The sequence below is a fragment of the Musca domestica genome, unplaced genomic scaffold (genome assembly GCF_030504385.1).
Source record: "Musca domestica strain aabys unplaced genomic scaffold, Musca_domestica.polishedcontigs.V.1.1 73, whole genome shotgun sequence".
In the NCBI taxonomy this organism is placed as follows: domain Eukaryota; kingdom Metazoa; phylum Arthropoda; class Insecta; order Diptera; family Muscidae; genus Musca; species Musca domestica.
In genome coordinates, this window is record NW_026712390.1 from 2,167,706 (window position 1) to 2,182,180 (window position 14,475).

Sequence of the window (14,475 nt, forward strand, 5' to 3'; positions counted from 1 at the left end):
GTCGTTGAAAAATATTTTTAAAAAATCCACGTTTATGTTTAGGCTTTTAAAAAATATTTTTAAAAAATCCACGTTTATGTTTAGGCTTTTAAAAAATATTTTTAAAAAATCCACGTTTATGTTTAGGCTTTTAAAAAATATTTTTAAAAAATCCACGTTTATGTTTAGTCATAGACAAATATTTTTAAAAAATCCACGTTTATAAATGGTCGTTAAAAAAATATTTTTAAAAAATCCACGTTTATAAATGGTCGTTAAAAAAATATTTTTAAAAAATCCACGTTTATAAATGGTCGTTAAAATAATATATTTAAAAAATCCACGTTTATAAATGGTCGTTAAAATAATATATTTAAAAAATCCACGTTTATAAATGGTCGTTGAAAATATATTTTTAAAAAATTTACGTTTATAAATTTTCGTTGAAAAAATATTTTTAAAAATCCACGTTTATGTTTAGTTTTTGAAGTTATGTTTTTAAAAAGTCCACGTTTATGTTAAGGTCTTGAAAAAATATTTTTAAAAAATCCACGTTTATGTTAAGGTCTTGAAAAAATATTTTTGAAAAATCCACGTTTATGTTTAGGTCTTGAAAAAATATTTTTAAAAAATCCACGTTATGTTAAGGTCTTGAAAAAATATTTTTAAAAAATCCACGTTTATGTTAAGGTCTTGAAAAAATATTTTTGAAAAATCCACGTTTATGTTTAGGTCTTGAAAAAATATTTTTAAAAAATCCACGTTTATGTTAAGGTCTTGAAAAAATATTTTTAAAAATCCACGTTTATGTTAAGGTCTTGAAAAAATATTTTTGAAAAATCCACGTTTATGTTTAGGTCTTGAAAAAATATTTTTTAAAAAATCCACGTTTATATTTAATCATAGAAAAATATTTTTAAAAAATCCACATTTATATTTAATCATAGAAAAATATTTTTAAAAAATCCACGTTTATATTTAATCATAGAAAAATATTTTTAAAAAATCCACGTTTATATTTAATCATAGAAAAATATTTTTAAAAAATCCACGTTTATATTTAATCATAGAAAAATATTTTTAAAAAATCCACGTTTATATTTAATCATAGAAAAATATTTTTAAAAAATCCACGTTTATATTTAATCATAGAAAAATATTTTTAAAAAATCCACGTTTATATTTAATCATAGAAAAATATTTTTAAAAAATCCACGTTTATATTTAATCATAGAAAAATATTTTTAAAAAATCCACGTTTATATTTAATCATAGAAAAATATTTTTAAAAAATCCACGTTTATATTTAATCATAGAAAAATATTTTTAAAATATCCACGTTAATATTTAATCATAGAAAAATATTTTTAAAAAATCCACGTTTATGCTTAGGCCTTGAAAAAATATTTTTAAAAAATCCACGTTTATGCTTAGGCCTTGAAAAAATATTTTTAAAAAATCCACGTTTATATTTAATCATAGAAAAATATTTTTAAAAAATCCACGTTTGTATTTAATCATAGAAAAATATTTTTAAAAAATCCACGTTTATATTTAATCATAGAAAAATATTTTTAAAAATCCACGTTATATTAATCATAGAAAAATATTTTTAAAAAATCCACGTTTATATTTAATCATAGAAAAATATTTTTAAAAAATCCACGTTTATATTTAATCATAGAAAAATATTTTTAAAAAATCCACGTTTATATTTAATCATAGAAAAATATTTTTAAAAAATCCACGTTATATTTAATCATAGAAAATATTTTTAAAAAATCCACGTTTATATTTAATCATAGAAAAATATTTTTAAAACATCTACGTTTATATTTAATCATAGAAAAATATTTTTAAAAAATTCACGTTTATGTTTTGGTCATTAAAAAATATTTTTAAAAAATCCTCGTTTAAGTTTCGGTATTGAAAAAATATTTTTAAAAAATCCACGTGTATGTTTAGACTTAAAAAATATATTTTTAAAAAATCCATGTTTAGGCGTTAAAAAAAAATATGTTTACAAATCCAAGTTTCTAATATTTAATTTTTAAACCCATATTTAAATTTCTGTTTTTCCTTCTCCCTCCCCTCTATTTAAATTCTCTCTTCATGCATGATTTAACCCTCTTTTTCCCAGACAATATCGAATGGAATGTTTGTTATCATTTTGCTTCTGTGTAAATTGGAACCCCTTTCCAAGTGGGATTCAATGCTGTTGTTATTGTCGTGGTCATCGCCACTGTTATGGAAAAATACTTTTCGAATATTATGAGAATGTTCAACTTTCTCAAGTCAGAACAACAGCAACAACAACAAGCACAACACTATGTGCAACAAGTTGAATGAAAATTCATGGAGAGTGTAGGTGACATGCGGACGACCTACACTAACCAGGACTCTAACGCCATATATTTATGGATTTTTTTTTTTTTTTTGAGAGATTTTCTATTGGTTGCATTGATGGTCGGTTCTCTATCTAATATTTTAGATGAATTGGCTGCAGTTTGAGCTAATTTTAGCCATGGGGAGCACCAACTAAGACAGAAGTAAGAATTCGGTAGAATTTCAGGAAACCCGAATTTGACATTTTTTGGGGCCCTAAAAATAATTTTACCATTGGGAATACCGGGGTAGACAAAATGCGAATTCGGTACGATTTCAGGAAACCCGAATTTGACATTTTCGGGACCCTAACCCACGGGGGAACTACAATGCATCTTTCAATCCAAACTTTCTGATTTCTTATATTTTAATTTTCCTCGGCTAACATATCCATTGAAGAACTGAACTTACCATCCCCCTGTGTCGCTGACCGATATAGTTTCTGGGGGACGGTGTTTACATTTTTTTTATTATTGTATTGGAATAAAGCATTTCGGACTTCGATAGCGAATGGTGATGGTGTTGCTGTTATTTTATTTTGTCTTATGGCACCCAAGCTATGGCTAGCTGGGCTTGCTTATCATCAACGGCAACAATTGTGGGTCTGTGCTTGATTGGTTAAGGTCATTGTCTAGAAACGCTTCAATAAATTTTAAATAAATAAATGATTTATATTTTCCGAGTTTGAATGCAAGGGAATCGTGTTGGGTATGGTCAGGGAAATGAGAAAAAAATGTTTAAATTTTCAGAAAAAAATGGAAAAAGATTTCAATTCTGTGGAAATATTTTTAATATTTTTTTTCAATTCAAAAAGAGAAGAGAAATTCTAAAAACCCATAAAAGGCAAACCTAAGCAATTTGTTGGCACATTGCAACAAATTAAAAATAATTCTTTGGAATCCTCAACCCAGTCTACTTGAAATGTTTAAAATTCTACAGCAACTCCAAAAGGGAATTGGATTTTGTTATATTACAACAAAACCGCACACAACAACTACAACATCAAAAAGTTTTTATTGATGTTAAAGTTTTATTGTTGCTTTATTCGCCAGTCAATGAACGATCAATCATCATCATCATCATGATCATGATCATCGTCATCCGATGTCATCCTATGACCATTCCAGTCACCACGCTCTTTATATGCATCACAAATGATGATGATGAGAATGCAATGATGACACTACCCAATGATCATCGGGTATTGCATTTTAATTGTGAATTCATTGATCGTTCATTGACATTTTGTTTTATTGTGCTGCGTTTAGCGGCGTTAATGGCTGGCTGCCCACCCCCCTTTTTGGAGGCAGTATTTGTGGTCGGTCAATGGAATGGAATTTTTTTTGCAATTGTTTCGTTGTTGATGACATTTATTGTACTCCAGGGATTAGAGAGGTATGGATTGGTTGGTAGGCTTATGTACTTTCATTTTTCTAAGAAAATGGTGTACGATAACAAGATTTTTTAAAACGATAACAAATTTTTCATAACTACAGGGACTGCACAGTGGCATTTAAAAAAAAATAAAGTCAAACGATGTCAATGTTTTTTTATAAAAATGTTATTCGATAATCGAAGTCAAGAAGGCAAAATAATCGATAAACAACATATTTGAAGAAAAAAAAAATAATCGAATAGTAGAAATGTTGTTCGATAACAGTTTTTTCTAAAAAAAATATTGAAAATTTGGTCGATAACAATATTTTCGATAGAAAAGTAGGTCGATAACAACATTCTCTATAGAACAGTTTTTCGATAACAAATTTTCCATAGAAAAGTTGCTGATACCAACATCTTTGATAAAAAAAAGTTGGTCGATAACAGCATTTTCTATAGAAAAGTTCTTATTTAACAACATTTTCTATATAAAAGTTAATCGATAACAGCATTTTCTATAAAAAAGTTGTTCGATAACAACATTTTCTATATTGGAAAGTTGTTTGATAACAACATTTTCTATATAGAAAATTTGTTCGATAACAACATTTTCTATATAGAAAAGTTGTTCGATTACAATATTTTCTATATAGAAAAGTTGTCCGATAACAACATTTTCTATATAGAAAAGTTGTTCGATAACAACATATTTTCTATTTAGAAAAGTTGTTCGATAACAACATATTTTCTAAATAGAAGAGTTGTTCGATAACAATTTTTTCTATATAGAAAAGTTGTTCGATAACAACATTTTCCATATAGAAATGTTGTTCGATAGCAACATTTTCTATATAGAAAAGTTGTTCGATAACATCATTTTCTATATGGAAAAGTTGTTCGATAGCAACATTTCCTATATAGAAATGTTGTTCGATAACAACATTTTCTATATAGAAAAGTTGTTCGATAATGACATTTTCTATATAGAAAAATGTTCGATAACAACATTTTCTATATGGAAAAGTTGTTCGATAACAATATTTTCTATAGAGAAACTGTTTGATAACAACATTTTCTATATAGAAAATTTCTTCGATAACAACATTTTCTATATAGAAATGTTGTTCGATAACAACATTTTCTATATAGAATAGTTGTTCGATAACAACATTTTATAGAAAAGTTGTTCGATAACAGCATTTTTCTATATAGAAAAGTTGTTCGATAACAACATTTTCTATATAGAAAAGTTGTTCGATAGCAACGTTTTCTATATAGAAGAGTTGTTCGATAACAACGTTTTCTATATAGAAAAGTTGTTCGATAACAACATTTTCTACATAGAAAAGTAGTTCGATAACAACATTTTCTATATAGAAATGTTGTTCGATAACAATATTTTCTGTATAGAAAAGTTGTTCAACAACAACATTTTCTATATAGAAAAGTTGTTCGATAACAACATTTTCTATATAGAAAAGTTGTTCGATAACAACATTTTCTATATAGAAAAGTTGTTCGATAACAACATTTTCTATATAGAAAAGTTGTTCGATAATGACATTTTCTATATAGAAAATTGTTCGATAACAACATTTTCTATATGGAAAAGTTGTTCGATAACAACATTTTCTATATAGAAAAGGTGTTCGATAACAACATTTTCTATATGGAAAAGTTGTTCGATAATAACATTTTTTATATAGAAAAGTTGTTCGATAACAATATTTTCTCTAGAAAAGTTGTTCGATAACAACATTTTCTATATAGAAAAGCTGTTCGATAACAACATTTTCTATATAGAAAAGCTGTTCGATAACAGCATTTTCCATATAGAAAAGTTGTTCGATAACAACATTTTCTATATAGAAAAGTTGTTCGATAACAACATTTTCTATATAGAAAAGTTGTTCGATAACAACATTTTCTATATAGAAAAGTTGTTCGATAACAACATTTTCTATATAGAAAAGTTGTTCGATAACAACATTTTCTATGTAGAAAAGTTGTTCGATAACAACATTTTCTATATAGAAAAGTTGTTCGATAACAACATTTTCTATATAGAAAAGTTGTTAGATAACAATATTTTCTATATAGAAAAGTTGTTCGATAACAACATTTTCTATATAGAAAAGTTGTTCGATAACAACATTTTCTATATAGAAAAGTTATTCGATGACAACATTTTCTGAATAGAAAAGTTGTTCGATGACAACATTTTCTGTATAGAAAAGTTGTTCGATAACTCTATTTTCTATATAGAAAAGTTGTTCGATAACAACATTTTCTATATAGAAAAGTTGTTCGATAACAACATTTTCTATATAGAAAAGTTGTTCGAGAACAATATTTTCTATAACACATTGTTCGATAACACCTTGGTTTACAGAAATTATTTTCGATATCCGCCTTTTCTATGATTAGTACCTTGATGTCCATTGACACCTTTCTATACACATCGCCCTCATTTGTGTTCATCTCTTCTCCATTTGTTTATTCAATTGCCTTTGCGTCATTGTTATGACTCTAAGCATCTCCCTTCTTCTTCTTGATTTACTTAATTTGTATTTATTCTGGCGACTTATTTTCTGTCCTCAATGAAGAAATGACAGCAAGCAATGGTTGGTGTTCGTATCGTTCCTTTGTTGAGGTGGGTTCAGGTAGCTTCTCCCACAGAACGAATGGTCGCCACCATTCAACACTTAAATGCATTGTTTATACAATCAATTGTCATTAATTTCTGCGGAGAACTAAGGTAGGTTGGTTGGATGGAAGCATGACAAGTCATTGCGTATGGAAATGCAAATAAAGGAATTCGGTTTTTGTGGTCATCATTATCATCGCCGATTAATGCATAGAATAACAAAAACCGAACAAAAAAACAAAACAATGGTTTTTGTTTTTGTTGTTGCTGGTGTACACATATGGTGGCATGAGTCACCCTGTGGGATTACATGTTCATATTGCGGTTGGCAAAAAATATTACTTCATTATCGGTTTTTTTTTATTTTTAATTTCCATTGAAATAAATTTGCGGATTTGAGCAATTTTATATGACTTTTATTAAAATAATATTTATACCCTACAACACTATGTGTTGGGGGTATTATAAGTTTGATTGGGCCAAAAATTATGTAACACCTCGAAATATTGATTTCCCACATAGGAAAGTATATATGGATCTTCCTATCTCGCCGAGCTGAGTCGATCTAGCTATGTATGTCCGTCCGTCCGTCTGTCCGTCTGTCCATGTTAATTTGTAATCACTCTACAGGTCGCAATTATGGTCCGATCTTCACGAAATTTAAAATGGAGGTGGGGCTAGGGTCAGAATAGAACCCTATTTCTTTTGGTGATGATCGCATAATATTTAGGGGTTGAAAAAATTCCTGATTTTTCACTTGCTCTACAGGTCGCAATTATAGACCAATCGACGCGGAATTTCGCCTGTAGCTAGAGCTTAGGGCGGGGAAGAAGCCTACCAATTTGGGTGGTCATCGGATAATATTTAGCGGGTAAAATAGACCATATCTTTTTTGTTGGAAAAATTCAAAATTTTTCATTAAACCGCGAATCCCGGCGAAATCACAAAGCCATGACAAGGTTACTTCTGATCTTTACATTGATGTTAACATCCAACAAATCGGATGTATAGCAAAATATGTGCGATATATATGTCTATCAAAGAAGATATGCTTGAAAAATCTCTTATATGTCGAGAACGGCTGAACTGATTTCGACAGTTCTCATTAATTCAGAATGGCCTCTTGGCAGGAAACAAAAAACGTCTAAAAAAATCACATAAAAATATCTCTCTAAAGATGAAAATATTGATTTTGTAAAATGTTCTCATATTTTTTCAATTTTGTCATATTTTTGGCATATTTTCATTTTGAATTAAACATTTGGTAATATTTCTACAGCTAACAAAACTAAGTAGTTGGGATATCAGGATATCATATACAGATCGCATTTATGGCCCGATTCTTACGAAATTTTGCATGGGGATAAGATGAGGGTCAGAGTAGAAGCCTACTCTTTTTGGAGATGATCGCCATATATTTAGGGGTTGAAATGGACCAAAAAACTGCAAAATTGTCGGCAGGTCGTAATTATCGCCCGATCCTCCCGCACATTTGAATGGGGGTTACCGGACATTGCAAAAGCCAAGCAGTTTTGGAAGGCCATCCAAAAATATTCAATGTGTGAAGGAGTTTGCCAACTTTTGTAGACAAAATACGAAAATGTCTATTCCAGTGACTTTTTGGAGAATTCACAATTACAGGAAAGAATATTTCGTTAGGCTGATTTCGTTGAAGAATATAGTCAAATGTCTGTATCTCATATAGATGCGTTTCAGTCAAAAACCAATAATAAATGTTAATCTTTTGCCACTTCTGAGAGATTATAGGTATTTGGGAAATATTGGTTCCAGATCTAGGAAGACCATTTACGTGCAACATCTACCAATAAATTGGAAATGAGCAAATTAGTTTAAGTTGCAATTATTCGAAAATTAGAAAACGAAACCTGATGGTTTTCTTTTATTATTTGTCACAATATCTTGTGGAATTCTTTCGAGTATCTCGCCTATATAAACTGTATCGTTTATTATAGTGTTGTAGGGTATTCAACGGTCGGCCCCGCTCGACTGTAGCCTTTGCTTACTTGTTTTTAATTAATTTTATGATTGTCGGCGATTTTAAGGGAACAAGGCACCGTAACAATCAACAAAACAAATATATTTTACATAGGAAGAAAAAGGGGGGTTATCGATCCTTTTTTGCTATAGAAAATGTTACCAATCAATATTCCTGCACAAAATATTGTTATCGGCCAACTTTTGCAAAAAGTTTTGTTATCGAATAATTTTTCTATAGCAAATCTTTTTTTCGGTCAACTTAGAAAATGTCGTAATTTGGTTGGTTTCTATAGAAAATGTTGTCAAGGATCAAAAATATGGGCATCGATCAACTTTTTTATAGAAAATATTGTTATCGATCAATTTGTCTACATAAAATGTTATCGAACAACTTTTTATGTAGTAATTGTTGTTATTAGTCGAAAATGTCGTTATCAATCAGCATTTGTACAGAAAATGTTGTTATCGGATAATTTTTCTATAGGAAATGTTGTTATCGGTACACTTTTTCTTATAGAAGATGTTGTCATCGACAAACTTTTTTATTGAAAATAATGTTATCGGTCAATTTTTTTTTTTATTGAAACTTCAATTTTTCTACAGAAAATGTTAATATCGAAAAACTTTTCCACTGAATATATTAATTTCGAGCCAGTTCTCTACCGAAAATGTTATTATCGAACGACTTTTTTGTAGTAATTGTCGTTATCGGTCAACATTTGTACAGAAAAAGTTATTATCGGGCAATTTTTTCTATAGAAAATGTAACAACCCAAAATTTTTATTGAAAATATCGTTATCGACCAACTTGCATATTTGTAATGTTGTTATCGGTCAACATTGTCATTGGCTGAACTTTTCTATAGAAAATATTGTTATCGATACACTTTTATATGGAAAATGTTGTTGTCGACCAAATTTTTTTTTGAAAATGTTGTTATCGACCAACAGGCATGTAAGAAATGTTGTTATCGGTAAACTTTTCTATAGAAAATATTTTCATCGATACACTTTTATATGGAAAATGTTGTTGTCGACCAATTTTTTTATTGAAAATGTTGTTATCGGTCAACATTTGTGCATACGAGGTTGTTATCGGTAAACTTTTCTGTAGAAAATATTTTCATCGATACAATTTTATATGTAAAATGTTGTCATCGACCAACTTTTTTATTGAAAATGTTGTTATCGACAAATATTCCTATAGAAATTATCGGACGATTTTCCTAGAGTAATTATTGTAATTGATCAGTTTTTCTATAGAAAAGGCTATTATCCAATTACTATTATTCAGAAAAAAATTGTAATCGTATCATTTTTCCGTAGAAAATTTGGTTATCGGTTTACTTCTTTATATAAAATAGTTAAATCGATCACCTTCTCTGTTGAAAATTTGGTTCAACATTTTTACGTATGATGTTGTTGCCTGTGAACTATAGAAAATATTGTCGATACACTTTAATATAGAAAATATTGTCATCGACCAACTTTGTTATTGAAAATGTCGTTATCGACCAAAATGCATGCATAAGAGGTTATTATCGGTAAACTTTTCTGTATAATATATTTTAATCGATACAATTTTATATGGAAAATGTTGTCATCGACCAACTTTTTTATTGAAAAAGTTGTTATTGAAAAAAATTCCTAAAGAAAATAAAAATATATCGCCTACATTTCTATAGAAATTGTTGTTATCGATCGATTTTCCTAGAGTAATTATTGTAATCGGTCAGTAATCGAATCATTTTTCCATAAAAAAATGTGGTTATCGGTTTACTTTTTTTATAGGGAATAATTCAATCCATCGGTCAACATTTATACATAAGATATTGTTATCGAACAAATCTTTTTATAGAAAATGTTGTTATCGAACAACTTTTTTTATAGAAAATGTTGTTATCGAACAACTTTTCTATAGAAAATGTTGTTATCGAACAACTTTTCTGTAGCAAATGTTGTTATCGAACAACTTTTCTATAGAAAATGTTGTTATCGAACAACTTTTCTATAGAAAATGTTGTTATCGAACAACTTTTCTATAGAAAATGTTGTTATCGAACAACTTTTCTATAGAAAATGTTGTTATCGAACAACTTTTCTATAGAAAATGTTGTTATCGAACAACTTTTCTATAGAAAATGTTGTTATCGAACAACTTTTCTATAGAAAATGTTGTTATCGAAAAACTTTTCTATAGAAAATGTTGTTATCGAACAACTTTTCTATAGAAAATGTTGTTATCGAACAACTTTTCTATAGAAAATTTTGTTATCGAACAACTTTTTTATGGAAAATGTTGTTATCGAACAACTTTTCTATAGAAAATGTTGTTATTGAACAACTTTTCTATAGAAAATGTTGTTATCGAACAACTTTTCTATAGAAAATGTTGTTATCGAAAAACTTTTCTATAGAAAATGTTGTTATCGAACAACTTTTCTATAGAAAATGTTGTTATCGAACAACTTTTCTATAGAAAATTTTGTTATCGAACAACTTTTTTATGGAAAATGTTGTTATCGAACAACTTTTCTATAGAAAATGTTGTTATCGAACAACTTTTCTATAGAAAATGTTGTTATCGAACTACTTTTCTATAGAAAATGTTGTTATCGAACAACTTTTCTATAGAAAATGTTGTTATCAAACAACTTTTCTATAGAAAATGTTGTTATTGAACAACTTTTCTATAGAAAATGTTGTTATCGAACAACTTTTCTATAGAAAATGTTGTTATCGAACAACTTTTCTATAGAAAATGTTGTTATCGAAAAACTTTTCTATAGAAAATGTTGTTATCGAACAACTTTTCTATAGAAAATGTTGTTATCGAACAACTTTTCTATAGAAAATGTTGTTATCGAACAACTTTTCTATAGAAAATTTTGTTATCGAACAACTTTTTTATGGAAAATGTTGTTATCGAACAAGTTTCCTGTAGAAAATATTGTTGTCGAATAACTTTCCTAAAGAAAATATTGTTATCGACTACATTTCTATAGAAATTGTTGTTATCGACAATTCTTTCCTTGGAAAATGTTGACATCGATTAACTTCCTGCAAAAAACATATTGTTACCGGTATTTTTTTTTTCTATAAAAAATGTCCTTATCGGTCTACTTTTCTATGGAAATCTTTGTTATCGATCGATTTTCCTAGAGTAAATACTGTAATTGGTCGGTTTTTCGTAATCGAACCACTTTTCTGCAGAAAATGTGGTTATCAATTGAATCAGTAAATAATGTAATTGGTCAGTTTTTCTATAGAATAGTCTTTTATCTAACGATAACTTTTCACCTTTTATGTGGAAAATATGAAAATTTGGTTATTGTTCCACATTTCTATAAAAATATTGTTATCGGCTAACTTTCTATATGTTATCGATAAACTTTTTGATTCAAATATTTCTTATCTGTAAATTTTTCTGTAGAACTATTTGCTATCGGTCAATCTCTCTATATAAACTGTTTGTTATCGATTCCTTTTTCAATAGAAAAAATTGGTATCAAACAACTTTTCTATAGAAAACGATCAAGTCTACTATCGACAAACTTTTCAGTACAGTTTTTCTTTCGAGTTTTCTGTGAAAAGTTTGTTATCGATCCGCTTTTTAACAAAAGTGGTAGTATCGATCAACTTTTTTGTAGAAAATGTTGTTATCGATCAACTTGTATGTGGCAAGTTTTGTTATCGAGGTCATTCCCTATCTCCCTCTCTGTTATCTAACGACTTTTTGCTACAAAATACTGTTATCGAAAAAGCTTTTTTAAATAACAAATTGTTTTATAGGACGAATTGTTATCGAATCATTTTTCTGTAGAAAATATTGTTATATAGGACGAATAGATCAAATTGTTATCGAACTATTTTTCTGCAGAAAATATTGTTATCGGTTAGCCTTTTCATAAAAAAAATACTGTTATCGATTATCTTTTCGTTTAAATTTTGGTTTTTTGACAAATTTACTATAACAAATACTGTTATCGATTAACTTTTAATATGTTATCGGCAAACTTTTTCATATATAAATGGCTGAGATATCGAATTTTCTTTTGAAATATTTGTTATCGGTCAATTTTTCTAGAAAAAATCTTTGCTAACGTTTTCCTTTTCAATAGAAAATATTGTGATTGATCAACTTTTCTATAAAAAAATGCTGTTATCGGCATTACTCTAAAAAAAATTTGTTATCGAAAAGTTGTACCCATAAAATGTTGTTATCGAAAACCTTTTTGTTAGAAATATATTGATATATTTTAATAACAAATGATTTTATCGAAACATATTTCTGTTGAAACGGCTGTTATCGAACAATTTGTCGTTAGAGAATACAGTTATCGGTCCATTGTTCTACAAAAAATTCTTTGATGGCCCACTTTTCAATGGCATCGAACAAATTTCAAAATTAATGAAAAACTCAAAGTAAATTTTAAACATTTTTTTCTTTTATTAAATAGTATGAGAAATAAAGATGGGTCGATAAAAATTCATGCCAAATGGAGTAACAAAAACAAAAAAAAAAAGTAAAACAAACTTAATAACAATTTAATTTAAAGTTTCACCAAATAAATAGTTCGCAAGAACTTTACCAAGCGTTGAGTTGAGCTGGGGCAGCGGCAAAGGTCAGCGGCTGTTGGACGTAAGGCGAGGCGGCCACAAATGATGGCGTTTGATAGATGGCAGAAGTGGGGGCGGCGGCGGCGGCTGTAACATATGTACCTGTGGCACTTACATATCCAGCACTGGGCGTTGTTACATAGGCGGCCTTGGGGGCAGTGGCCACAAAGTTGGCGCCCAACGGTTGTACAAAACTGAATGCTCCAGTAGGATAGTAGGCAATTGTGGCGAGATTTTGTCCAGCAGCAGGAGCAGTGGAAGCATTCTTCTTTTCCTCCTCCTCCTTTTTCATTTCGGTTTCAATTTCCGTATTGGTGTCTTCACCATCTTCTTCGTCTTCCTCACGATTGTCGGTGAGACGAGAAGATTGTTGGGCGGCAGTCAAACGTCCCGATTGGGGTGTGGCATAGAGACGTTGGGGTTGTTGACGTTGTTGTTGTTGCAGACGTGCAGGAGCTTGTCTGAGACGTGCCGGGGCAGCGTATAATCCATTGGGTCTTTGTTGGGGTTCACCAAGTTGATTGGAACCGGAGTTGATGACGTCTTGTGTTTCGACTTCGGATTGTTGTTCAACTTCGACTTCAGGTTGAGGTTGAGGTTGGGGTTGTCTTTCGGGGGCGCCATAGGTTTGTTCGGGAGCGAATGTGAAAAATTGTTGTTGGGGGTTATTGTTGTTGCTGAAGGTGGCTTGCTGGGGATTGGTGTTGAAGTTTGGTTGCCGAGGACTGTTGTTGAAGGTAGCTGGTTGTGGGTTGTTGCCAAAGTTTTGTTGTTGGGGATTGGTGTTGAAGTTCGGTTGTCTAGGGCTGTTGTTGAAGTTGCCTTGTTGAGCATTATTGTTGAAGTTTTGTTGCTGTGGTTGCTGAGGACGTCCCTGTTGGGGCCTCAAACGATTTGGTGCCCCGTACAACAACTCGGGTTGTTGAGGTTCGGAGAGGAAATCAAATCCACCATTATTGTTGTTGTTGTTAAAGTTGTTGAAATTGTTGTTGTTGTTGTTTTCCTGCTTTTGTGGATGACTGCCTAAGGGGAACTCGGGCTGTTCACCGGGCAAATGGAACTCCTTGTTGGGACGATAACCCGAGGCTGGATAAGGTGTTGGACGACCTTCCAAACGCTGCAAACGTAAAGTTTGGGGACGGCTGTAGCGGCTGTAACCCAAATGAGCAACATCAGCACGAATTGCCGAGGCACCTAAGGCCAAGATCAGGACACCAACTGTGACCACCGAAGATACCATCTTTACTGTTCTCCTGCAAAAAAAACCTGTCTTTACAATAGATCGAGATATGTAATACTAATATTTAAATTCAAGACCCGCTTGATTTTATAGCAAACCGTTTTTGATGGTCAGAAACAAAGCTGGCTTTTTGTAAATCAAAAAAAAAAAAAATTGAAATTGAAATTGAAATAAAACAAAATTCCCCCTCGTCAAACTGTCGAATACAGAAATTATTATTAAGTTTTTG

At 30.1% G+C, this 14,475-nt stretch overlaps 1 protein-coding gene across 1 annotated transcript; it reads right to left on the reverse strand.

Annotated features, from left to right (window-relative positions):
• Positions 1-2,100: 2,100 nt before the first annotated feature.
• On the reverse strand, positions 2,101-14,246 carry LOC131806349 (putative mediator of RNA polymerase II transcription subunit 15). The gene is made up of 3 exons (XM_059130364.1): positions 14,014-14,246; positions 12,979-13,890; positions 2,101-2,221 (listed from the first exon to the last, which is right to left on the reverse strand). The coding sequence occupies exons 1-3, from the start codon at positions 14,244-14,246 to the stop codon at positions 2,101-2,103; spliced, it is 1,266 nt and encodes a 421-aa protein (XP_058986347.1).
• Positions 14,247-14,475: the final 229 nt, after the last annotated feature.

Coding starts and splice junctions, on each gene's coding strand:
- LOC131806349 (XM_059130364.1), bottom strand. CDS start 14,246: ATGGTATCTTCGGTGGTCACAGTTGGTGTCCTGATCTTGGCCTTAGGT. Junction 13,891..14,013: donor TTAGGCAGTCATCCACAAAA/GCAGGAAAACAA, acceptor AAATCGTTTGAG/GCCCCAACAGGGACGTCCTC. Junction 2,222..12,978: donor CCAGCTCAACTCAACGCTTG/GTAAAGTTCTTG, acceptor TTTCCATAACAG/TGGCGATGACCACGACAATA.